The 25,470-nt window shown below is 37.1% G+C and overlaps 1 protein-coding gene across 4 annotated transcripts in view; it reads right to left on the reverse strand.

The window, feature by feature from the left end:
* The window catches only part of RALGAPA2 (Ral GTPase activating protein catalytic subunit alpha 2), a 374,904-nt gene that overhangs the window by 253,868 nt on the left and 95,566 nt on the right, over window positions 1-25,470 (reverse strand). For all 4 annotated transcript variants that reach the window (XR_006655322.3, XR_006655321.3, XM_024559518.4 and 1 more), the window contains exons 7-12: window positions 25,029-25,144; window positions 18,180-18,318; window positions 16,795-16,994; window positions 9,570-9,800; window positions 3,822-3,989; window positions 2,570-2,707 (exon numbers count right to left, since the gene is read on the reverse strand). Coding sequence is in view for 2 of the 4 variants with exons in the window: in XM_024559518.4 (XP_024415286.1) it covers window positions 2,570-2,707; window positions 3,822-3,989; window positions 9,570-9,800; window positions 16,795-16,994; window positions 18,180-18,318; window positions 25,029-25,144 (992 nt within the window). In the remaining 2 variants the exon portion in view is untranslated. The remainder of the gene's footprint in view (window positions 1-2,569; window positions 2,708-3,821; window positions 3,990-9,569; window positions 9,801-16,794; window positions 16,995-18,179; window positions 18,319-25,028; window positions 25,145-25,470) is intronic.

The following is a 25,470-nucleotide window of genomic DNA, read 5'->3' on the forward strand; positions in this document are numbered from 1 at the left end:
CATGAACAACTTCTGACAGGAAACATCGCCAGTACCGCCCAACAAGGGTGTAGACCTCTAAAAGCAGTGGCATGCCAGGAAATAAAAGCCACACGATTGACATTGCACATCTTCAGGAGCATATATGTTTAATATGAGAACTCTATTGTGCAGTAGGACATAAAACCTAAGTTAATTCTTAAGATAAAAACTGATTTCGAAAAAATTTTAGATAATCAGCCCATCAATCTATGCTCTGCCTCAAACCTTTAGGATACAAGTTCACTGTCTTCTAACATCAGGCAGGGGTGTTTCAGCAGCAAATTATGAGAAGCAGTGACCCAGGCTATCATGTGATAAGTTTACTGCTTAGGGGCACTACAATAAAATTACAGTGGGTTACCATTTAGGCACATGACACTAGCAAACTCTCAATTTAGGAAATTCTTAGTTGTCAGTCTGGTAATGTGGATGGATCTGCTTCATATATCTAGAGCTATATTCCATCTTAGATTTCCTTTGTGTTCAACAGTAAAGATTCAAAGAATCTGGGAATAAGCCAAAGAAATTCTTTGGCTCACCCGTGGATGAAACCCATTAGTACATCTCAAAACAGATGCAAAACTGACCAGAGAAAGGAACATACTCAAAAGTGAAGTGTATGAACTAAAATATTGACAGTCTAGAGAATTATCTTGTACAATATTAAAAAGATATCATGCCCCAATTTTCTAGGAAAAATTACTAAATAAGCAGCATAATAGTTGATAATAGATAATAGTAATGGTAAAGAATTCACTAGCCTTCAAGTAAGAAAAAAGAAAACAAAGAACCCTTTGACTAACAAACTAAAGCAGATTTAGTGACTATGTTTTTAAAGGAAGTTTGCCATAGGTGACATGTTGCAATATAGATCCTTTTCATTCAATGTTATTTGGCTTCTTGATTTGAATTTGAAACTTTTGTATATTTTCAAGTAAAATTGAAGAGGTCTTCATACAGGGTGGAGAAAAAGTAGGCTTAGAGTTATGAGTATGTGAAATACAATTTATTCTTATATAATTATTGATTAATTATTGCATTATTTTCCAAACAAACAACTGTAAACCTACTTTTGCCATACCCTGTATTATACTTCTTTCATTTTGCTTTTTAAAAAAATATGAAAATGCCAATTACATGGATATTTTTATGACCATGTTAGTATCTGTTAAGGTAAAAATAAACAAAATTAGTAAAGTTAGTACGTCCACATTGTACTTATGAAAAGCAGCTATAGAAGAGTACTATCTTATCAAACCTCCATTTGGATACTTTTTCCTAATGAACAAAGCAAAGGACCCAGGTACTGGATACATTGAGAATAAAAACAGCTATTTAAATCCAAACTAAATTTTTAAAAATCTGTAATGCTAAAGTCAAGTAGAATATTTTTTCTTGGTTCAGCCAAGTAGTTGTAACTTATACTTTCAGAAAACAAGTAACACTCTTCTGAACCCAAAGAGATAACTGGCACCTGAAACCTGGCCAACATTGGGATGGGTGACGATGGCAATTTGATATCCACCTGAAGGAGGGGGCTACCAAAGGACTCAGGACAGGGACTCCTGCATGCATTTCTTTGGTAGGGACACAGGTTACATTTAAGAGCCTCACCAAAGTTCTGCGAAGCAACTAAAGTAAAAGCATCTTGATTTTTAAAAGATTAGGTTGAAATTATTTGCCAATTTTCAGTGAAAAATAAAAAAAATGCTTTAGTGACAGTGTATTAAATGGCTAATTAACCTGAAAACAAAAAGGATTCCATGATAAGAAATCCTATTAAGAGAGAGATGATAAAAATGCAGCGTCATTGAAAACTGAGTAACAGGTACGCCATCCATGCCCATACCATCGCCAGACTCCACGCCTGTGATGTGTGGGAAGCCTAACTGGACTTAGCCATAAATGTGCATATGGGATAGAGGATGGAGTGCCAGAGAGCAGGGAAAGGAGCTTTCACTTATATTCATAACAACATTCAAGTTGGATGGGACCAAGAGGTAATTTCCCAATTCCTATTTCTGAGATAAAATCCTAAGGACGGGGGAAATTAAGTGATGAGCCAAGGTTGTTCTTTCCAATGTTCCCAAATGGTATCATTTCTATTTTATGAATTCATTCAGACAACTATATAAAAATTATTGCATTAATCATCATTCTTTATAAATACAGGCAATTTTTAAGAGGAATATTACTTATAAGATTAAATAATCAACCACACTTATCTTGCAAATTAGAGTCCAGGTAACTAATTACCCATATGTGTAACGAAGATACTTTTAAGATTTAAATCTCAGTCATTTCACATTTACTATATAATAATCACTCTTAAAAATGTGCAACCACTTTGTATGTCTCCTTTGACTAGAAAAAAAATCTTTACAAGTTGAAAGAAATCCAAAAGAAAATTTAGAATGAGAGTTTAAGAGCTGTTTACTGACAAATGGCTAAAAATATTGCCATACTTATAGGTCACTATCTCAGTATACACATGTTCAAACTGACTCCCATTGGGCGCCTTTATGTCTCTGGCTGGCCAGCCACATACCTGCAGTGTAGCCTGGGCCCCAGCTTTCACGTTCCTATTTTCCTCTTCTGTCACACACCCTCTACTCACAGCACTCGTGAAGGAGTATGTTCGTCCCCAACTGGAAGATCGCTTATGACCAGAGCTTTCAGATGCAATCTTTAGAAAATAACAATCAGTTAACAGAGAGGAAAAAAGCGTGTACTCAAATATTTAATTCCTTACATTAACCAGAATTCATAAGCATAGGTTCTAGAAGGGCAAGTTTTTTTTTCCATTTTCCTCATCACTCTACTTCCAGCACCTAAACTATATAGCCTGTCAGTTAGTATGTGTTGAAGAAATAAACAAACATACAATGACTGAATGAGCATATAATATACAAACCTTTAAAATGTATGATTAATTCCATTCGCTTATCTGTTGATTTTGACCTCTTGGCTAGTTATTAAAATGATTTCACCAATATTGAAAAATCAAAATTATGTAATTATTAATACAGATATTTAAAAGTGATATGCCTTTCGTCACAAATATTTTTAAGTGTTGTTAATTGCTATGACAAACACCTATTTTTAGAAATAATATTTCTCAGGCTAACTTTCAAAATAGCATACCAGAAATATATATTTGACTGAAGTTTCTTTTGTATTTCAGAAAGAGGTCCCACTCTGTTGTTTTATATTAATCCAGCCTGTAGCTTTATCAAACACAAACTAAGAGGTCCACTCTGAGAACACCCACTCTCTAAGAACAGCACCCAGCCCACAGTGAGGCTTACTTATGGCAGAGAAAGCACTCATTATTGGGCTAGTCTTTTCAAGTGTGTAACATCCTGACTGCTTCCAGAACAGGCCACTACACAAGAAAAGGCTGCCAAAACATTCTAAATTTAGTTTCTCAAGTGTTATTTATTTAAACATGTCAATGATAAGGCAGTGACATTTTTAGGCTCATACAGAGATGTGTAAAATATCATGGTTTATTTAGTAACCCTTGTGCAATGGTGAATAATGAAGCTGCAATGCACATGTGGACCTAGCCTGAGAGTTAGATAACCAATGATCTTGAATAGAGCACAGACACAGTCTCACTGAGACAGGTCCTCAGGACTGTCTCAGCAACTTGAAAGTATAGGAGATGATAGAAGAGATCAACCTGCCTGGGATCTATGACTTAGCAGGTATATTTTGCTAAAAAATGTTATACTTTTATAGTTGTGTGTGTATATGTGTGTATATATTTCCAGCTGAAACAAATGATAAAATATTACCTCCTTGCTGTCAGTCTCAGAAAATCCTAATTTTTCAGCATCTTCTTGGGCAACTTCCTTTTTATCTGGTTCCTCCATGAACACAGGTTTGTCCTGGAGGATCCACTTTCTATACACTTGAACTACTTTCCTTGTTACAGCTATGTCACAGGAAGGCAACAAAAATGCCTAAAATGTAAAGAGAAAACTGCCTTTAACTCCACATAAGCTCAGATCATTACAGGAGCACATGACAGACATTTCCAATCACCATCACCAATTTCAGACTTTCCTTTAAAACATACAGCAAGTAATATACTACACAGGCTACATATTTTTGTGGATACCAAACTTTTCTAAAGAAAAAAGCATTTTCATAATTGGGCCAGAAACTATAATGCAATTCAAAAATAACTTCTATATTCTGAATAATTTTTCCACAAAAATAACCAAAATGCAGACCTATACATACAGTCCAATTAGCAATATCAACAATAATAAGTGTATATAGGGGAGCTTTTCCCAACGAATCAGAAATAGATCAAACTAGCACAGCCGGCTGCAGCCAACTGTCACATCTCCTCCCAATTCCATATTCAGTGACGTCCCTGTTGGTAGCTTGAATTAGCCAGGGTGACAGTATTTATATGCCAGAAGTCTGCCAAAGATACCATTTGCTTTTATTTTCTTGTCTTTGCCTTTCTCTTTGTCTTTCTTTTCCTTCTTTCTTTCCTTCCTTCCTCCTTTCCTCTCTTCCTCCCTCCCTCCCTTTTTTGAGAGCCAGTTGTTCAATATTTACCAGCACACCACTGTGCACAGGTACTAATGTTAATGAGAGCACTGGCCAATTGTAGCATTATGCATATTTAGTACACTTGACATTAAGGAATCCTCTTACATATCTACATAAGATTTTGATTTAATGTAATAGATTTCAAAAGTGTAAAGGGAAAATGCATTTGCCTTTTTAGTATCAGCTTTAAGAAATACTTCTGTATAAGGGCTGAACACAAAGAAGTACTCAACATGCCAATGAATGCTTTAATTCCATAGATGAGAAATTAAGATGAAACTCAAAACAAATGAGATATTTTTCCAAGGTTATAAGGTTAATAAGCACTGAATCCACATCTTGATCTCAAGTTTCAGAGACTGTTTTAATACCATCCTAAAGCTTCATGCTTCAGGATCCAGTTAGAGGCAGAGTTCAATGCAACAAGGGTTTATGTAACATATAAATATCCATAGGCATTGGTCATGTCTCAAGAAATTCCAGAATAGAGAAGTTTCTGTTATAACAAGATTGCAACAGATCAATGTATCAAATATTCTGATGTGTGCTGCAAGAAAGATGAACAAAAGCAGAGTGTGACAAAAGTATACTGGTGTCCCATTCTAATTTTGTTGCAAAATTTTATTACAAATATTTTCACACATACAAAAATTTCTAAGACTTTTACTATGAGTACCCATATATCCATCCCCTAGACTCCATCATTAGTATTTGGTATATTTGCTTTACACACATATGTCAATACATCCTTGTATCTATCCTTCTTTTACATTTTATTTTAATGCATTTCAAAGAAAGCTGCAGAAATCAGCACCCCTAAACATTTCAGCATGCATATCACTGACGAGAGTTCAAAATTAATTACTATACTTAGGTAAAATTTATAAAAAATAAAATGCACAAATGTTAAGTGAAGCATTTGATGAGTTTTGACAAATGCAGACAACGATGTAACTCAAATCCAATAGCAAGGTATGTCATGTTATCCTCCTTCCAGAAAGCAAATATAAATTCTCTCTGGATGAAAATAAAACCATAATGAAACCAAAATTATTTTTATGAACAGTCTAGCTAGTATGATATGTAACATATTGATAAAACATCAGAAATATTAGAAGTCAATATTAACAGAATAGACAATTTAAAAATACAGATATCTAGATAAAGCATCAGAAAAAGATGTAAAAGGAGTTGAAAAAATAACTGAAATGAAAAACTCAGAATGAACACAGCTGAAGAGAAAACGAGATAAAATCTCGTATCAGAAGAAAACATCCAGAGTGAAGCTTGAGAGATAAAAGAATGGCTAACCCAGAAGAGAAGATAAGAGAGAGAATACAATGAAAAGGTTACCCTATACATGGCTGGAGATGCAGAGGAAAGATTAGTAAAAAGGGGCAGAAACAATGTTTAAAGAAAGAATGTCTAAGAATTTTGCCAAAATCGTTAAGAGGTATCAATCCATAGATTCAAGAATCACAAAATAACACTTGCAGGATAAATACAAAGTATTCTACAGTAAAACTGCTGCTGAAAACCAAAGACAATCAGAAAATCTTAAAAGCATCCAGAGAGAAAAGGACACATTTATTCTAAAGAAGCAACCAAATGACTTAGCATGACTTCTCAAAGAAATAAAGCAAGCCAGAGCATGAAACAAAATAGTCAACGTGCAGAAAGAAGACAGCTGCCAATGTAGCATTTAACATCCTAAAAGAATATACTTCTAAAATGAAAGCAGAATAAAGACATTTTCACATAAGAAAATAAAAATTTTACCAGGAGATCTGACCTAAGGGAAATACTAAAAGTTATTTTATCTTTAGGCAGAAGGAAAATAATGCTAGGTCACAGATTTGGAAAGGGATAAAATGTAATAAAAGAGTAATTATTTAAATAAATCTAAGTAAATAATACATATATGAAAATAAAATAAAATTGCGTAATTATAGTACTTCTGAAAGAGATAATATATGAGTATGTTTATAGATATATAATACATACTACACTATTCATAACATGGAATTCAAATACATAACAATGGCACAAACTGAGGAGTAAATAAAAGTGCATATAAAAGCGTGAAAGTTGAAATTAATGCTAGATTTTTAAGTTATAGATGTGGGCTATCAACCATTAAAATATAACAAATGAGTGCAAAAATACTAATCTGAAGAAGAAAAATGGGATGCTAAAAACACCACCCTGAAAGAATGCAACACAACTAGAAAGTAGAAAGACAATAAACTTAAGCATAATTGTATCAGTTGTTATGTTAAGTGGAGCTGATTGAATAATATTCCAAATGAAAGTGGAATAACTCTCAAAACAAAAGAAATTATAAGGTTGGATTTTAAAAACTATTAAAAACACTACATGCCATTTATAGGAGGGCACCAAAATATATGGATATGTGTAGGTTGAAAATAAAAAGTTAGGAAAAGCTATGTGAAAAGCTATGCGATGCAAACACTAACTGAAAGAAAGCCAATAGAGTTATATTAAGAACAGGCAAGATCAACTTTGAAGAGGGAAAAAAAAAGCATTACTAGAGGAAAAGAGAGAAATTTCTTAATGATAAAAGATTCAATTCAAACTAACAATATTTCTAAATCTGTACTGCAACTAATATTTATGCCTCAAATATATACAGCAAATATTGACAGACTGAGGAAAAAACAGACAAATCCAGTCAGACTAGGATCTTCTCAGTAACTGATAGAACAGCAGACAAGAAATAATAAGGATAGAGGAGAGTTAAACAACACATACTTCACACCTTCCTACTACATCCTCCATGTCTCAACCTCTGATACTTTTCATCTCTCTGTGAGGTACATTCAGGATAGTAATTCCTTCAGATATGCCATCCAGTTTACTCTCTATTCAGCTGTATCTAATCTGCTATTAAAATTACCACAGAGTTTTTCCTTTAATATTTCAATTGTTACAACTTTTAATGTTGAAAATTTCCATTTTCTTACTATTCAAATTTGTTTAGTAATTTGTACAGTTCAATTGTCTTCCCTCTAGATCTTGACTATTTCAATTCGAAATAAATCATTACTGTCCATGTATGTGTACAACAGATGCATTGCTATGGCAACATTAATGAAGGGAATATGGTAGATTTTTAAATAATGGACTATAATGATAAAAGAATGTTTTGGCAGCACGATGTATACAGTATAGTCTAGAAAGGGATGACACAGAAGGTGTGGGACTCCAAGAAGCATGCTGCTAACCATGGTAAAGAAAAGGAGAGAAAAGGAGTGAAAAGCTTCCTGCATAAGTTGGCCAGTTATGGCTCATAGGAGGAGAGGATAAGGAGCCCAGGAGGGCTAAAATTAATATGCACCCAAGAATGAAGGTCCCTTTAAAGACGTAGTCTAGTTGGGAAAAGTTGATGTTAGGGAAGAAACGAGATAAATTTTGGCCTTGTGTTCATGAAGACAGCACAGGAATGTCAGATGAGATCTTAAGTGGGCATTTTAAAGGGAAATGTGGAATTAAAAAACAAGGTCTAAACATAAGACTTCCTTGGAAGTCATATGTAACAGTAGTTGCTGGCACTAGACAGTTGAAGGTCCCAAAGAGGCAAGAGTAGAGTTATAAGAGAAAGGGCTCAAGCCTAGAATTTTGGTCAACTCTTATAATTTGGGGTGAAACAAAAAGAAGGGAAAAAAATAAGACAGAGAAGACACAGTCAGGAAGTGAGAAGAACCAAGGCAGTGCCGGGTCACAGAATCAGAAAAAATACATTATAAGGGGAATTTTAATTACAGATTAAACATTTTCTTAAGCAAAATTTTACTTTCATTAAAATACGAAATACAATAAACCTCTAGATTGTTGTGGATTATGCTGGAACTTTCATTATTGGTTGAGTTTTCTTTAATGGAAGTCTCAGAAATAAAAGAGTTGATCATTTACTATCTGGAAATCTTTTCTCTTCATGGTGCACATGCATCACTCATGTGTGTACAGAATTTGCGTCTTTTCAACATTCAGGGGCCTCAACCTTTGTTCTGGTACATAGATGAAACAACTATTCTCCCATCATACACACATGTGCACAAAAGAGCCATGCGCTGTTTCCAAGGCACCAGTACCAAGACATAGGTGGCCAGTGGCTCCACCCCACATTACAGAGCTGCTGTCTTCTTAACTATATTGAGGGTTTCCTTGCTCTGTCAGATTGCTATAGCTCAGTTTCGCCACAACAGCACTGATGACATTTTGGCCCAGACTATTCTTTGGGGGGTGAGGGTGGGGTAGCTGTCCTGTGTTTGTAGAATATTTAACAACATTCCTGGCTGTTACCCACTAGCTGCCAGTAGCATTGTCCGCTCCCCAGTTGTGACAACCAAGTATCTCCAGACACTGCCAAACATCCCCTCCAGGGCAGAATCAGCTTTGGTTGTTGTTCATGGTTGATAATCCTTCCCCTGGCCTCTGATCACTTCGGTCCTCTTACTTGCTTGTACCCCGTTGCCCTCCTCACCCACCTCTTTTCACTTATGCCAGAAATACCTGTATTATATGTGCATGCCATAGGCTTTTGCAGGGCAAGTACAACTGTCTGCAGAAATCTTGAGCTCCTCAGAGAGCTTTTTAGGCCCTTGGAACAATATCAGATCTGGGTTCTTTCCTTGTTCATTTGTTCAAGCATATTCAGGAATGGCTTTCCTCCCACCTACCTCTGTTTTTGAAGTTTGTTATGGAAACATGAGGTATTTTGGAATGATTTTGCTTAAATGTAAAATTTTCCCTCCACATGTAGTAATTCTACAAAAATACAATTAAAAAATTCACAAATGAAATAAAATCACAACACTCCACATGACAAATTAAAAGCGGGTAAGAAGGATTATTCAGTCATATAATTTGACCCAACTCATCAACACTATTTCTTGGAGTATTATGAGTAAAAGAAGTACAAAAATCTCTTGAATGTCCTGAACACACACACTAACCTGGCGAAATACTTCATTCACAAAATTGATATAACCTCGTGTTGACAAGAGAATCCGCTGCACCATCTCATACACGGTTCGGTGCTCCTCTTCAATGCTACAAAGGCTAGAGTTGCTGAGTCTCCGGTCTGACAAGGTGCTGTTATTAGAATGGTTTTTGTCTGGCTCTGCAGGTCCACCACCACTCTCCAGCTCTGGCGCCCTCTCTTGTACTACACCACCACCAACAGTCTGGAAGAAAGTTATTACCATTTCTGAGTCACCCTCTTGGGTACTCAAGAACACCCAAGAAAACTGAAGACTTGCTTTATTTTAAAGAACTCTGGTTACAATCAACTTGACAACAAGCTGGAAACCAGCACTTGCAAGAAGCACAAGGGACTCCAGGACCTATACTTACCAACTTTCCAATTCACCAGCTGACCCCTCCCCAACTCAGGTATTTTAACAGGAAAACTATTAAATCATTATAGGAAGGAAGTCTGTGAAATTTTACCAACCAAAAACGTTTTATTTATGTTTGTAAAATCACAGAATAAATTAAAATGTGAAAGAACTGATATTATCATCATCTTTGGTCTCTACACTTAAGCATTTATTCTACAGTTGCAAAGATTTGATAATTCAGCAGATATTGAAGCCACAATGTTACATGCATCATTTGACTCACAAGACAACTTGATGGGTAGTGCCCAGATCTTTAGAGGGTATAAGAACCTTGATCTGAGTTTTGTTTCTCAGATCAAACTTAACTGAAATATTTATAAAACTTTAAATATCTAGGAGGCTATAACAACAGAAAGAAATAAAATAATTCATGCAGTGAATCACAAAGTTTAACATTGGTTTCTGCTCTCATTTTCCCAGAGAATTAAATGGTTCCTCCAAATGTGTATAATTTCACTTCATTTTTGTAAATTCCACTATTGCTCTTTTAAGTGTCAAAGTAACTAACCTAAATACCACTAAAATTCTACCCACTGTAAATATTTTTATAAGACGTGATAAGATATGAACAGTACAAAAGTCATTTCAGTAACTACCTTGATAGTTTGAAAGCAAAGCAGATATCGAAATACTAATCTCTAGGGAAAATTAATGGAATATTATGTTTATAATTTTTCTCTTCATGCCATAGCTATTAAGCCTATGTGGCTTATCAAAGGCACTGTCACACATTGAGATGAGGTACCTATAGAAATGATTCCATCTTTTTGATGGATTAACTATATTCCACAAAAAATTTAAATTTTACTCATTTTTACTAATATATGTTTTATTTTAACTGGTGAAGCATGGAGGCTGGATTAAATCTAATGTCTCTTGAGGCTCAATAACCTGTGACTTTTTGATCAACAACTCCCATTTTCCCCATAGGCCAAAAAAAGAAAGAAAAAACATACATACAATATATATGTAGCAAATTAAAAATGGCCACAAATTCTTTGACATTCTTTGTGTAGAGAGATGAAGTTTATGTCCCCTCTCTTTGATCCACATGAACTGTGTGACTGTGTTAACCAGCAGAATGGAGAAGTAGTGACCTGTGCCAGTATCAGGCCCAGGCCCCAAAGGCTGTCACCCTACCCCATCTCTTGGAACATCTGTTCTTGATTCCCTGAGCACACAGGAAAGAAGTCCAACTACCCTGACAAATGCTACATGGAAAGATAGGCCCAGCTAAGCCCAGCCTTCCCAATGCACCCACCAAAGTAACAGACATGTGAATGAAGTCATTTTGGACCTTCCAGACCAACCAGCCGGCTGCTGAAGACCATACTACCCAATGACCTCAGTTAATGCCACATGACACGTAAGAATTGCCCAACCAAACCCTGTCCAAAGTCCTGAGCCAGTAACTGAAATATGTAGAATGATAAGAGTTTATTTATTTAAGCCACTAAGTTTTGAGCCCATCAGATAACTAATTTGAAAAAATAGCAATTAGATAACTAAAATAATGTAGATAAAGAACTATGTTTAAAGGTACCCAGTTATTCAAAAAAAATAAGTTCTGTTATCCAAATAGAATACAATGATAGCATAGTGGATTTCCCATCATGCCTTAATTAAACTTAGTTGACCCTTGAACAACATAGGAGTTAGGGACACCCACCTGCCAGAGTCAAAAACCTTCATTTAACCTAGGGCGCTCCCCTCAACCCCTGCTGCATGTGCAGATTCCCAACAAATGAACAATAATGTACTCCTGGTAAAACGATGCTTTTCTTAGCCCCCTGTAGACAGCACTCCTTCCACAAAAGGCTGCTTTCCAAAATATAAACATGTTTTGACTGACAAGTATAATTACAGTAAGTAATGAGTGAAAACAAACTGATAATCCAAGTCTATTCATTTCTGGTCTCTTTTAGGAAGATTAACCATGAGAGCATGAATAAGAATTAACCACAGCAGAAAGAGGTCCATTTTCCACCCACTACAATCAGGCTGGTATCCCCACTATTATTTAGTATTAGCTAACTTGGTGGTAAATGCAAGCATGATTCTTACCTCTTTGGCATGTGATGAAGCCTTAGGGAAAGATGTATCTGCTTAGACCATGCCTGCACTACCCGGGCTCAGGGAATTGTTTGATATAGCCTACCTTTTAATCCTTCCCCTCAACCCTCCCTACTACTCTGGTTTCTTCTTAACCCACACCTCAAAGGGCAAGTTGTTCACACTCAAGGTAAGGCTCAATGAGGACACCTACAAAGTAGGTGTGAAACAAGAGAATGCAACTGCCATTCTGTTGGTGATGCCTGATGCCACTCAACTCCCATCATGATGTGCATGCATGGTTGGGGGCAGCCTGCATTTGCCTTGGAGAGCTTGAGAACACAGAAAGTATTAAAGTGGCAGTCAACAAGTGCATTTGCACAGTGTATTAACCCCTGTGGGGCTGACAATTTGTGCCATTCACTTTTTCTAACTGTTCATCTCATGAAATACAACAATTTCAGGAAATCCACAGCTCCATGAATCATTATTAAAGGGCTAGTTCAGTAACAGCGATACTTCAATAATGTAACTAAAAGAGTTATCATACAAATAAATGTGATCAACTGTCTTACAATCTCAAACTTTCTTTTTCATTCACTAATGGACTTCTCTGGGTTTTAATGTTTAATTAATGTACATATAGAACTAATAAAAGAACAGGTGCTGCCACAATTAAAATCACCATCCTGCTTTTTCTATTACACATGGAAATACTAATGTCTTATAAAAAATGGATCATTAAGAAGTAATTCTTCACTGAAAACATTTTCAGCTAAAATGATGAACAAAGATTGTTGTTATTGCCAACATTATAGATGTATGGGATGTACTTTTGTTCTCCCATGAAAGACACTAGATTCTCTGAGTGGAAAATAAGCTAAGTCTAGAAGATACACTAATTCCTTTGTTCCTTGGTGAAAAATACTGTCAAATGTATTACTTTTAAATCAAGAGGAAGTAAATTCTCTTTGGAAAGCGCGCACACACACACACAAAATCCTCCTTATGCATGACCTTTAACATAGTAATAGGGCCAAAAGTGTGAATTCTATTTAGAAGCAGCACTTAAAATAAAGTTTTAAGGGGCTTTCACAAGAGCAGTATATTCTTTGAAAAGAAATTTTGGACCACCTGACTTAAGACAGTGGTGTTCACTTTACATGAGTAAAATTATATTAAATTTGAAATTCTGAACAAAAGCATTCAGGAGACAAAATGCAATTGCACGTGCTTTTATTCCTGCAACTTCATTTCCAAAAGTTAACATTCAGTTGTTTAAACTGCTTCTTTTTCTCCCATATAATGTAAATGAACTGCAGAACACAGGAGACACATGTGAGATGAGGTGGGAACCACAGCTGTAAGGCAGAGAAGGGAATACAGCAGACAACTGGTCAGCAGAATAATGACCCCCAAAACATGTCCACACCTTAACCCCTAGAACCTCAGAATGTTAACTTATGTGGCAAAAGGGACTTAGCAGAAGTGGTTAAATTAAGGATGCTGAGACAGCGAGATTATCCTGGGTTATCTGTGTGGTCCCAGTATAATCACAAGGATCCATATGGGGAAAGGAAAATGAGACACAGAAAAAGTGATATGAAGATGGAAACAGAGGGAGAAAAGATGATGTGATGAGAGACCATGAGCCCAGAAATGCAGGTAGCCTCTACAAGCTGGATAAGGTAAGAAAACTGATTCTGCTCTAGAACCTCCAGAAGGAACACAGACCAGCCAACACCTTGGTTTTATCCCACTAAGACTGACTTTGGACTTCTGACTTCCAGAACAGCAAGACAATAAATTTGTGCTGTTTCAAAACACGAAGTTTTTGGTAATTTGTGACAGGGGCAATAAGCAACTAATATAACAGCGTACTGTGAGGTGTTTTAATAGTCTCTACAGCGACAGTGGCATTTCTATGCATAGCCATCTGCAGAGCGTGGTAGCACTGAGCACAATGGTTGTCTGCCCAGCATCCATTCCTACTCCCTGACAGAACCCCAGTGCTTGGTGTGCCTCTTCCCATGAAGTCCACATTGACTCACAAGAAGCTGCCCCGATCCACGTACCAAGGGAGTGTTCTGTTTCGTCAAGGAAGCAATTATGTCCCTCCCTTCTGCAGCATTACCACATTCAGCTTTAAGCTAATCAGTGCCTTGTTATGGTTCTAGGAGTGGGCAGGTGACATAAATTGTAACACTCAGACAAAAGGAATGGCTTTGTATTTTCAGTTGTCTCTAAACATGAACAAGAAGCATAATGCCCCATCTTGGAATTATTGGGAAAGCTGAAGACACATCTGCCAGAAGGAAAAGGGCAGAGTAGAACAGAGAAAACTGCAGACAGCATGAGTGAACCATATTGTCAGCCACACTCATTATTCACTTCTTTTTCATTAGATTAAAATATTTCTTTTTATATTTTAGTTCAGTTTAAGTTCTGGTGTCCTTTTTCTGTTAGAATGATAGAATCACCCTAATTTATTAAAGAGCTCAGACCTTTATGACACTAAAAAAGATAATAAAAGTAGATGACTCACAAGTATGAAGAGTCAAGTAAGGGAAAAAGTTATAACCTTGAAGCAGTGGTTAATTTGTTATTCTTGCCACTTCTCATCATCCAAGTGAGAAACTTACTTTCAACAAATACAGGTGATGGTTTTTCAAAATTTAGAAACCAGGTAGAAAAGTTAGATCCTTTTAGTGGACTGCTTTGAATTGACTGAAAAACCACACAAATGCAATGTAAAATTTATCAGTGTGATTGAGTTTCTTTTATGTAATTTCATACAAATTTTTGTCTAGCTGACTGGTGAATAAAAGTCTCTCATCGTGGCTCAGAACAAACTATGTTTCCCTGGCTGCTGGTGAAATCCAGGCCCATTTTTATTTTCTCTTCTGTGAACTTTCCTTTACCTCCTTTATCCATTTTTCAATTGGGCCGTTTGTCTTCTTATCAATTTGTAGGCACTCTTTATATAGTAGAGATATGAGCGCTGTTAACAGCCATAATGTTAAAAATGCCTTTCACAGTCGACTGCTTGGGTGTGGCTTTATGCTATCTTTTTCACACGTAAGTCTTTTTCTATTTTTTCAAATAAAGTCGAATCTCATTTCCTCCATGGCTTGTGGAGCCTTATCTCTACTTAAGATGGTCTACTACTTGCCAAATTTATACCTTCCCCTAAGATTTTTTTCCCAAGTTCTTTACCATTTTGTTTTTATAAATCAACCTGACATTTGCTTATGTATGTGATACGAAGCAAAGAAGCAAGGAAAGAACAGCCAGCCAGGTTCTTTCAGCTTCAGAGTTATAGGTTACATTGCCTATTCAATGCTAATGTAGGTCTCATTCCTTTGAAGAAACCTCTAGTTTCTGTCTGGAAGCTATATAGTTTTTTCTTAATCCCTGAAATTCAAAAGCCTATTTAGATTTGTGTCTGTTTAGCTAATTCTTCCTGGGACTCGAAGGCCTCTTAGTCTAAAACATGACTTCTTTTCAGCTCAGGTAAACTTTTCTTTATACTAGTTCAATTATTACTTTTCATTCTTTTCTCTTCTGCCCTCATAATATTTGTATGGTAGGTATGAATCTGCCTGTAAGTCTTATTTATTTCTAATTTCCGTGTTTTTGAATATTTTGCTCAGTATTGTAGGATATTTTTTCAGAAAACTAATTTTGTTCTCAGCAGTAATCATTACCATCTTTGGTTGTACCTACTAAGTTTTTGTATTAAAAAATTTAAGGTTTTTAAAAACATTCATCAAGTCTTTTGTTGTTTGTACTGATATTGTGTCTCTATCAGACTTCTTTGAAAATAAGTTTTTCCAGTTCTTCAGTCAGTTCAATGGGGCCAGATGCTCTGGACCTCATTTAGGTACTCCTTCATCAAGGTGCCAATTACCCCTCAGGTGTGTGCACTTTCCCAAGTCAGGCCTGTCACACTGCTAGGGAACTCTAGGGCAAACCTGCACTACATGGACCACACTTCCTGTCCCTGTTCTTAAAAACAACAACAACAACAAAAACCGTCACAAAACCATAACTTCTGTGAAGTGGCTGCTCTGTGACTCCACAGTGACCCTGCTCTACCTAGCACTAAGTCCCTAAGGAACTCAGCATACTGGTCAAGCCTCATATGCATGCGACCAAGGCCAGCAAGAACCAGAAGGCCCCATACAAGAAGTCTTCACCTAACACCTCAAAGAGAAGCAGCCTTCTCTTCCAGGGACCCCAACATGGCTCAACAATCACTCCAAAATCTTGAGCTGCTGATCTATTCTTCCTGAGTTCCCAGAGAGCACTTGGCAGTCTCACAGATCTTCTCCATAGCCTATCTGCACAATTCCTAAGGGTCTTCCAGATACTGGGGAATGAAAAAAAAAAAACAAGACAGGCCCTGGTCTAATGCTCAGAAGTCACTGGACCAGAGTGAAGAGGGGAAAAATGAGAGGGAGCCAAGAGTGTGCAAACAATCATCTTCTCAGAATGCCTCCCCTCACCTTCAAGACTGCCTCATCATGGCAATGCCAATAGAATACAAGTGCTTCTAACTCAAGCTTCTTATGAAACCTTGGATTTTAGACAGTACACAAAGAAACTGAGGTCTCATAACCAACAACCTGCAAGAACCAATAACTCTAATAATCAAATACTTCATATGTGTCAGTGTGTGATAATAAATACATATGAAGATATAAAAAGATGATGAATGACATACCTGCATAATTTTAGGCAATATATCACCTCCATTTTTAGTGTTTTGTGCTGTAGTTAGATACGTTTTTTCCAAAAAGAAAGTTACAATCCACTTAATAAAAACAACACGTGCTGCCATGTATGGAATTTTTGTACTGTAAATGTTTTCATTGTCTCGAGCTGTAGTAATATACACGGGCTTTGGTCTTAAATGGGGGATATCTGGAAGAAAAAAGAACACATCATTATTTGGTGACTCTTGACATTATGTAACCCCTACAAATGTTTCAGTTTCCAAGTAAATAGACACATATTTGGTTGTATGAATAGCAACTAAGATTAAAGAACCAAAAATGATTAAAAATGTCATCTTTTGGAAGGTTTGTTTCTAATTCTGTCTCATAATCTGACCACAATGGAGTGACGGTGGCTGTTATTACTTACAGCTGTGGTATACAACTATGGAAAAACTAATCTAATAACTCTTCTTCACAAATTTGAGAAATTACATGATATTATAATAGTGAAAATCTTTTCACACACATTATAGCCAATTAAGTCTCATTTTATCATAAGAATAAATATAAAACCAGAAATATACAGACATTTCTTCATCACTTTATTTTACTATCCAACACTACAATAATAAAAGCAACTGAAGTTTAGTTTTATATCCTTTTCTCGTTAGATGAATCCAAGGAAATAGAATCAGTATAATCTACTTTATAGCTGAAAGAATTCAGAAAGTCATGTTTCATTTTTGATGCATCAGACACCACCATTTCCAAAGTATTAAGAGGTCTTTAAATTCCATTATCAATATGAAAATTATGTGACACTGGATTTGAGATAACTACATGCTGTAGTCCACCTCTTACTAATTTTTGTAAATGCTGAGGGAACTGCATGAGACATAAATGTGAATAACTTTTAATCTTGAAATGTTAACAATATAATATGTTTTCTACAATGGATATAGACTACTAATAAAATCAGAAATAAAATTTGAAAAAAAAACCCATATACATTGCTAACAAAATACATAACATCACAGTACCCTTAAAGTCAGTACAGCTTTAGGAAATGCAAGTTTTGGGGGTTTTTTCCACATTAAAAGATTTTAATTGTAATTGCATCAAAATAATCACATTTCACTTCAAATTATTTCTGAACACAAGAGCCACAGTACCCTTTTATTGCTGTGAGTTGAGATACACCTTTGTTTGTACAAACACTTAAAACACTTAAAATCATTTATTAGGAAATTTTAAGCATCTTACCAATAAAGTAGCATTAAGTATAAGAATAAAATTACTATTTTACTTAAAAATAATCAAAGGATATTTTGAAAGAGTCCATACAGCTTCCCCATGGAAATCCTCTGTACACGGCTCAGTAAGTACTTACCAAGTACAGGTTTGTAGATGTTTGTTAACTTAGTAAATGATGGGAATAAATGAGGAAGATAATACTTTCGAAACAATGTAAAAAGAAATTTAAAACCAGTATCTTGATTCTCCTTATTCTTCCACTCCAAGCTTGCAGCCTTGGGATATGTGGAAAAAAATACATATATTTACATTTCAAATTAATGTATACTAAACTGAAAATGTTATTATTAAAATTCCTATTGCAATTAAAAAACTGACAAATATTGATAATCATGTAATAAAATCATATCTTAAAACTCAAAAGATGACAAAAATGAATATTTCAAAACAAAACAGCAACTATGTTAAAAAGAGCATTTTTACTGAGTATTAAAAAAATCATCCAATGATGTCACTTCTTTTAAACTTGATCTCCGACATCATGCACCTATTTTTCCACATGTTCCTTGTAATGATTTAACACTCCTTATGCCCTTAAAACATCTAGTTAGATATAACAAGGTGTACATTCTTTTTAAAGATTTTATTTATTTATTTTTTAGAGAGACGGGAAGGGAGGGAGGAACATTTCTGTACGAGAGAAACATTAATTGGTTGCCTCTCCCACACACCCAACCAGCAACCTGGCCTGCAACCCAGGCATGTACCCTGACCAGGAATTGAACTGGTTGATCCTTTGATTTACAGGATGACGCCTAACCCACTAAGCCATGCCAGTCAGGGCACAAGGTGCTTTTAATTTTTTATTTATTTTTAATGTTTTTATTGTTGGTGTATTACAGTTGTCCCAATATTCTCCTATTGCTCTCCCCTATCCCACCCTCCCACTTCCACAGTCAATCCCCACCCTGTTATCCATGTCCATGAGTCATTTATACTTGTTCTTTAACTAGACCCTTCCCCTTCTTTCCTACCTTACCCTCCACCCCCACCCCCAATTCCTCCCCTCTGGTCACTGTTCATATGTTGCTTGTTTCCATGCCATTAGTTCTATTTTGCCCATTTTCTTTCTTTTGTTCATTAGGTTCCACCTACAGGTGAGATCATATGATATCTGTCTTTTGCCACCTGGTTTATTTCACTTAGCATAATACTGTCCAGTTCTATCCATGCTGTCCCGAAATGGAGCAGTTCCTTCTTTCTTTCTGCTGTGTAGTATTCCATTGTGAAAATGTACCATAGTTTTTTTTATCCACTCATTTACTTAGGTGCACTTAGGATGTTTCCAGCATTTGGCTATTGTAAATAATACTGCTGTGAACATTGGGGTGCACAGGTTCCTTTGAACTGGTGATGCATAATCCCAGCAGTGGAATTGCTGGGTCAAAAGGCAGTTCCATTTTTAATTTTTGAAGAAATTCTATACTGTTTTCCACAGTGGCCGCACCAGTCTGCATTCCCACCAACAGTGCACTAGGGTTCCCTTTTCTCCTCATCCCCGCCAGTACTTGTTGTTTGTTGATTTTTTGCAATGGCCATTCTGAGAGGTGTGAGGGGACATCTCATTGTGGTTTTAATTTGCATCTCTCTGATCACTAGTGATGTTGAGCATCCTTTCATATACTATGGGCCTTGTGTATGTCTTCCTTGGAGAAGTCTGTTCAGATCCTTTGCCCACTTTTTAATTGGGTTGTTTGTTCTCCTGGCATTGAGTTATATGAGTTCTTTATATATTTTAAAGATCAAACCCGTGTCCAAGGTATTACTGTGGGCAAATATGTTTCCCCATATGGTTGGCTCCCTTTTCACTTTGATGCTGTTTTCTTTGGCTGTGTAGAAGCTTTTTAATTTGATGTAGTCCCATGTGTTTATTCTTTCCTTTATTTCCCTTGCCCTAGAGGATGTATCAGCAAAAATACTGCTACATGGGATACCTGAAATTTTACTGCCTATGTTTTCCATTAGGACTTTCATGGTGTCGTGACTTATGTTCAAGTCTTCTATACATTTTGAGTTTATTGTGGTGTACAGTGTAAGTTGGTGGTCTAGTTTCATTTTTTTGCATGTACCATTCCAGATCTCCCAGCACCATTTGTTGAAGAGGCTATTTTTACTCCATTTTATGCCTCTGCTCTCTTTGTCAAATATTAATTGACCACAGAGACATGGGTTTATTTCTGGGCTCTCTGTTCTGTTCCATTGATCTATATATCTGTTTTTATGTCAATACCAGATTATTTTGATTACAGTGGTCTTGTAGTACAGTTTAATATCAGGTACTGTGATCCTTCCTACTTTGTCAAGATTGCTAAGTCTATGTGGGGTCATTTTTGGTTCCATATAAACTATTTTAACATATTCTGTTGATTATGCTATTACAGTTATCCCATTTATTCCCCTCCACCCTGCACCACCCCTCCCACCAGCATCCCCACCCCAATTCATGCCCACAGGTCGTACTTATAAGTTCTTTGCTTCTACATTTCCCATACTATTCTTAACCTACCCCTGTCTATTTTGTACCTACCATTTATGCTTCTTATACCCTGCACATATTCCCCATATCTTTCCCCCACCCCCTCCCTTCTGATAACCCTCCATGTGATCTCCATTTCTGTGATTTTATTCCTGTTCTACTTGTTTGCTTAGTTTGTTTTTCTTTTTCTTTTAGGTTCAGTTGGTGATAGTTGAGTTTGTTGTCATTTCACTATTCATATTTTTGATCACCTTCTTTTTCTTAGATAAGTCCCTGTAACATATTATATAATAACAGCCTGGTGATGATGAACTTTAACTTGATCTTATCTGGGAAGCATTTTATCTGCCCTTCCATTCTAAATGATGGCTTTGCTAGAAAGAGTAATCTTGGATGTAGGTCCTTGCTTTTCATGACTTTGAATACTTCTTTACAGCCCCTTCTTGCCTGGAAGGTCTCTTTGGAGAAATCAGCTGATAGTCTTATGGGAACTTCTTGATAGGTAACTCCCTCCTTTCATCTTGCTGCTTTTAAGATTCTCTCCTTATCTTTAATTTGGGCTAATACAATTATGATGTGCCTTGGTATGTGCTTGCCTGGGTCCAACTTCTTTGGGACTCTCTGAGCTTCCCGGACTTCCTGGCAGTCTATTTCCTTTGCCAGATTGGGGAAGTTCTCCTTCATCTGTTTCCAGATAAGTTTTCCATTTCTTGGTCTTCCTCTTCTCTTATGGCCCCCCCCATGATTTGCTTGTTCGAACGTTTAAAGTTGTCCCAGAGGTTCCTAAGCCTCTCCTCAGTGTTTTGAATTCAAACTTTCTTCATTCTGTTTAGGTTGAATGTTTATTTCTTCCTTTTGCTCCAAATTGTTGATTTGAGTCTCAGTTTCATTCTCTTTCCTGTTGTTTCCCTGTATATTTTGCTTTATTTCATTTTGCATAGCCTTTACTTTTTCCTCTATTTTATGACCATACTCAACCATTTCTGGGAACATCCTGATTACCAGTGTTTTGAACTCTGCACCTGATAGGTTGGCTGTCTCTTCATCACTTAGTTCTATTTTTGGAACTTTGATCTCTTCTTTCATTTGGGCCATATTATTGTGTCGTGGTGTACCCATTACTTTGTAAGAGGCAGAGCCTTAGGTATTCACCAGGTGGGGCAACCCACATTGCTGCATTGTGACACTGTATGTGTGGGAGAGGTCAGAGAGGGAACAATGCCACTTGTTTGGCTCTCGGTCAGTCTTCAGTCACTTACCCTGCTACCAACAAACAAATTGGGCCCTTCTGGTGCTGATTCTTGGGTGGGTGGGCGGGCTTGTGCACATTCTGGCACCCTGTGGGTCTCTCCAACAAACTCTCCTGTGAGGCTGGGAGTTTCTTCCACTGTAGCAATTTCCACAGTTTTTTACAGCCAGAGGTTTTGAGGCTTAATTTCCCTGTGCTGGAACCCTGGGTTGTGCAGTCAGTCTGGCTCTCCAGTTGCTCCTCCCGGTTTATCCACACACAAATGTGGGACTACCTGGCCTGCCAGCTGCCTCACTCACAGAGTCCTCTAGCTGCTACCTTGCTGCAAGTCCTCTCCTCCCCAACTCCCCATCTTCTCCCTGCCTACCAGTCTGGATAAATGTTTCTTCTTTAAGTCCTTGGTTGTCAGACTTCCATACAGTTCAATTTTCTGGCAGTTCTCTTTATTTTTTGTTTTTAAAATTGCTGTTGTCCTTCTTTTGGTTTTGCAAGGAGGCAAAGTTCACTTACCTACTCCTCTATCTTGGCCAGAAGTTCCATATAAAGTTTTGAAATGGTATTTTAATAGGGACTGCATTGAATCTAAAAAACTTAGAAAAGGCCATTTATTATAAACACAATTATGGAAACAAACCCTTGCAAAGATTTCATCCAATGTTACCTACATGCAAAATCAATATCAAAAGGTACAGCTATGGAATCCTGAAAAATGAAGCCTCCTTATTAAAAGCAATCCTCAGGATAGGATAAGCCAGGCCTGCCACCCCAGCTCCATATGTCAGCGAGTCTTTAGCACTTGTTATAACACAGAGTGCCCTAAGTAGTCTCCCAAATTCCTTCATAATGCAGCCCACGTAGAAAATGGCAATAGTCCAGTACCTAAGGTAAAGAAATGAGGAACTTAGCTGCCCCAGGGCAGAGAACCTCAGATCTGTAACCTGCCAGTTCTCTGGGATGAGCCAAGGCAGAAATTCTGCTCTGAGGACTCACCCCATAGACAGAAGAAAGGGAATGAGAGGGGGATGGCCATGCCCATACAATTCTGCACACAAAGGCTCAGTCCACCTAAAAACCTTCCACCATATCAATGGCATCCTTCCTCTAATGAAATCATGGGATATTCATGACTTATCTGAGGTCACGCAGCTCATTAATAACACATCTAGAATGAAAACCCAAGTCTCCCAACACATCAAAGTTTGAGATACTGTATGCTGATCTGCCACTTCTGAAGATCCATGTAGAATGGGCCAGCAGAGCTAAAATGTAGAGGAGCTAAAATTCCAGAAGATGACAGAATACCCCAGTTGGGCTCTCAGGATTTTGGAGTCCTGTGTTTCTGGTGCTGGTTAAAGGAAATGGGAGAGGAGACCAGATAAGATTACCCAGCAGGAGAGAATATTCAGAAAGAGTAGCCAAAAACTGAATCTTGAAGGACAGCAGAGAGAAACACAGTTCCGTAGTGGAAACTGGAAAGAAGTAAAAGGGAGAAGGAAAGCCAGAAGGAAATATCATCGAAGGAATCTCATAAAGGAAGCGTAGACTGTCAAGTTAACTGAAAAATTCAGTATGGCACAAACTTAAGAGTGTCCTCCCTGGACTTGACCATAAGAAACCCTTCATGGTGTTGGACTTCTTAGCAGTGACAGGACAGAGGCAGGTAATAGAGGGTATCAAGGAACATTAGAGGAGGAAGTGGACTTCACAGAGATTATTATGTCAACAAACTTGGTTGTGAAGTGAAGGACAAAGGTTGGACTATACCCAGGAGGAACTCAGAGACAAGAGAAGTGTTTGCTAAGAAAAAAGCACTCAGGAGCTTTTTTCAAACTATATCAATGGTCAGAAATACAGACCAAGAGACATAAATCACCTATTGAAATCATAAACTAATGATTTTAGTTTTGAATTCAGTTGGTAAAATAAGAGAAAGAAATTATGTGACATAAAGCAGGCTTGTGCTGATGGCACAATGAGGTAATTAAATATGCTTTTGTTCAAATCTCCCTGTCTGCTCTGCCTATTCCTGATCTAATATACTCATTCAGCTTCTGGGCCTACCTCATCCTCCACCTGTCTCACTAGCATAGAGATCAGGGTTAGGGAAAGAGTAAAGAGGCAAAAATAGTTTACTAGGCAATGGAATAATAGAAAAAAATATATATATATAGGCCTCTGCCCCCAGTTGCTAGCACAGGGCCCTAAAACCCCTCTAACTTCCTAAGTTATGGGAGCACTAGGAACATCTTCTGTTCTATTGAGGTGACTCTGGGTGGGCTCCTGGATGGCTCCTGAATGAGGACTGATCACCAAAAAGACCAAGCCATGATTAGAACTTGGAATTTTTACATCCTAGCCGTCCCATTTCTCCAGAAATGAGAGAGGGACTGGAATTGGATTAATGATACATCATGCCTATGGGGGAAAAAAAACCTCCATAAAACCCAAATATAGCAGGGGTTTCAGGGGGCTTCCAGGTGGTTTAATACTTCCATGTACCAGACAGTGACACACCCCAACTCCATGGGGACAAAAGCTCTTGTGCTCTGGCCTTTTCCTTCATGTAGCTGTTCATCTGTAGCCTTTATCATATTCTTTAAACTAGTAAACATGAGTAAATGCTACCCTGAGTTCTCTGAGCTCCTCTAATAAATTAATCACATCTAAAGATGCAGTCATAAGAAGCTCTGATTTGTAGCCAAATCAGACAGAAGTTGTGGGTAACCCGGGGAACTTCTACTTGTGATTGGTGTCTGAATAGGATGGAAATAGTGTTAGAGGACTAAGATCTTAACATGTGGGCTCTGTGCTATCTCCAGGTAGACAGTGTCAGAACTGAGTTAAATTGTGGGACCCCAGGTATTGTCACAGAGAATTGCTTGTTGAGGGTAAAAACCCCTCACATTTGGTGACCAGAAGCATCACATGTGAACTGTTTTATGAAAATGTGGTAATAATATTAAAGTAAAGGAGATACACAGACAGAGAATTGAACTTTTCCTTTTACATGCACACTCAGTGTGTATGCCTGGAATCGGCTGAAGTGATTTGGCCAGACTCTATGTTTAGTGAAACAGCACACAAAATCACCACAAATAAAAAGCAAAATAGAAAATGTGAGCAAACAAAAAGAAAAGAGACAATGTTTTCTCTTTCCTACTGAGAATAAGAATGCTTAATTATCTACGATTTGCTCTTACCTGAATAACCATATGTTTCAATAGTATTTGAAGAAAAAAGCATGTTTGGTCCTCAGCTATCTTTTCTGCTGATATGGCTGGCAGGAGTGGAGTGATTTCTTCCGGATATATCTTTGCTGCAGAGTGGAAAATAATGAGAGTCTTTCATCAAAGTTAAATTTTAAACAGGGTTTTTAAAAAATGGCCTCTACTAAAATACATCTATACATTTATTAGAACTGCTCATATGGACCAAACCAATGTGCATGAAGGGCTTAGAAGCATGATACAGAAGCCACGAAGCCACCTCTCCCACTGCACCATTCTTTTCCCTTTCAAATTCTGCTTTGGTCAGCCTAACATCAACTACCTGTCATTTGGCAATAAAAGTGATAGGCAGTTATAAATCAATGGCCCTAACAGGACACACATGGCTGCCATTAATAGTACCATGACTTCCGGC

The sequence above is a fragment of the Desmodus rotundus genome, chromosome 6 (assembly GCF_022682495.2).
Source record: "Desmodus rotundus isolate HL8 chromosome 6, HLdesRot8A.1, whole genome shotgun sequence".
In the NCBI taxonomy this organism is placed as follows: Eukaryota; Metazoa; Chordata; class Mammalia; order Chiroptera; family Phyllostomidae; genus Desmodus; species Desmodus rotundus.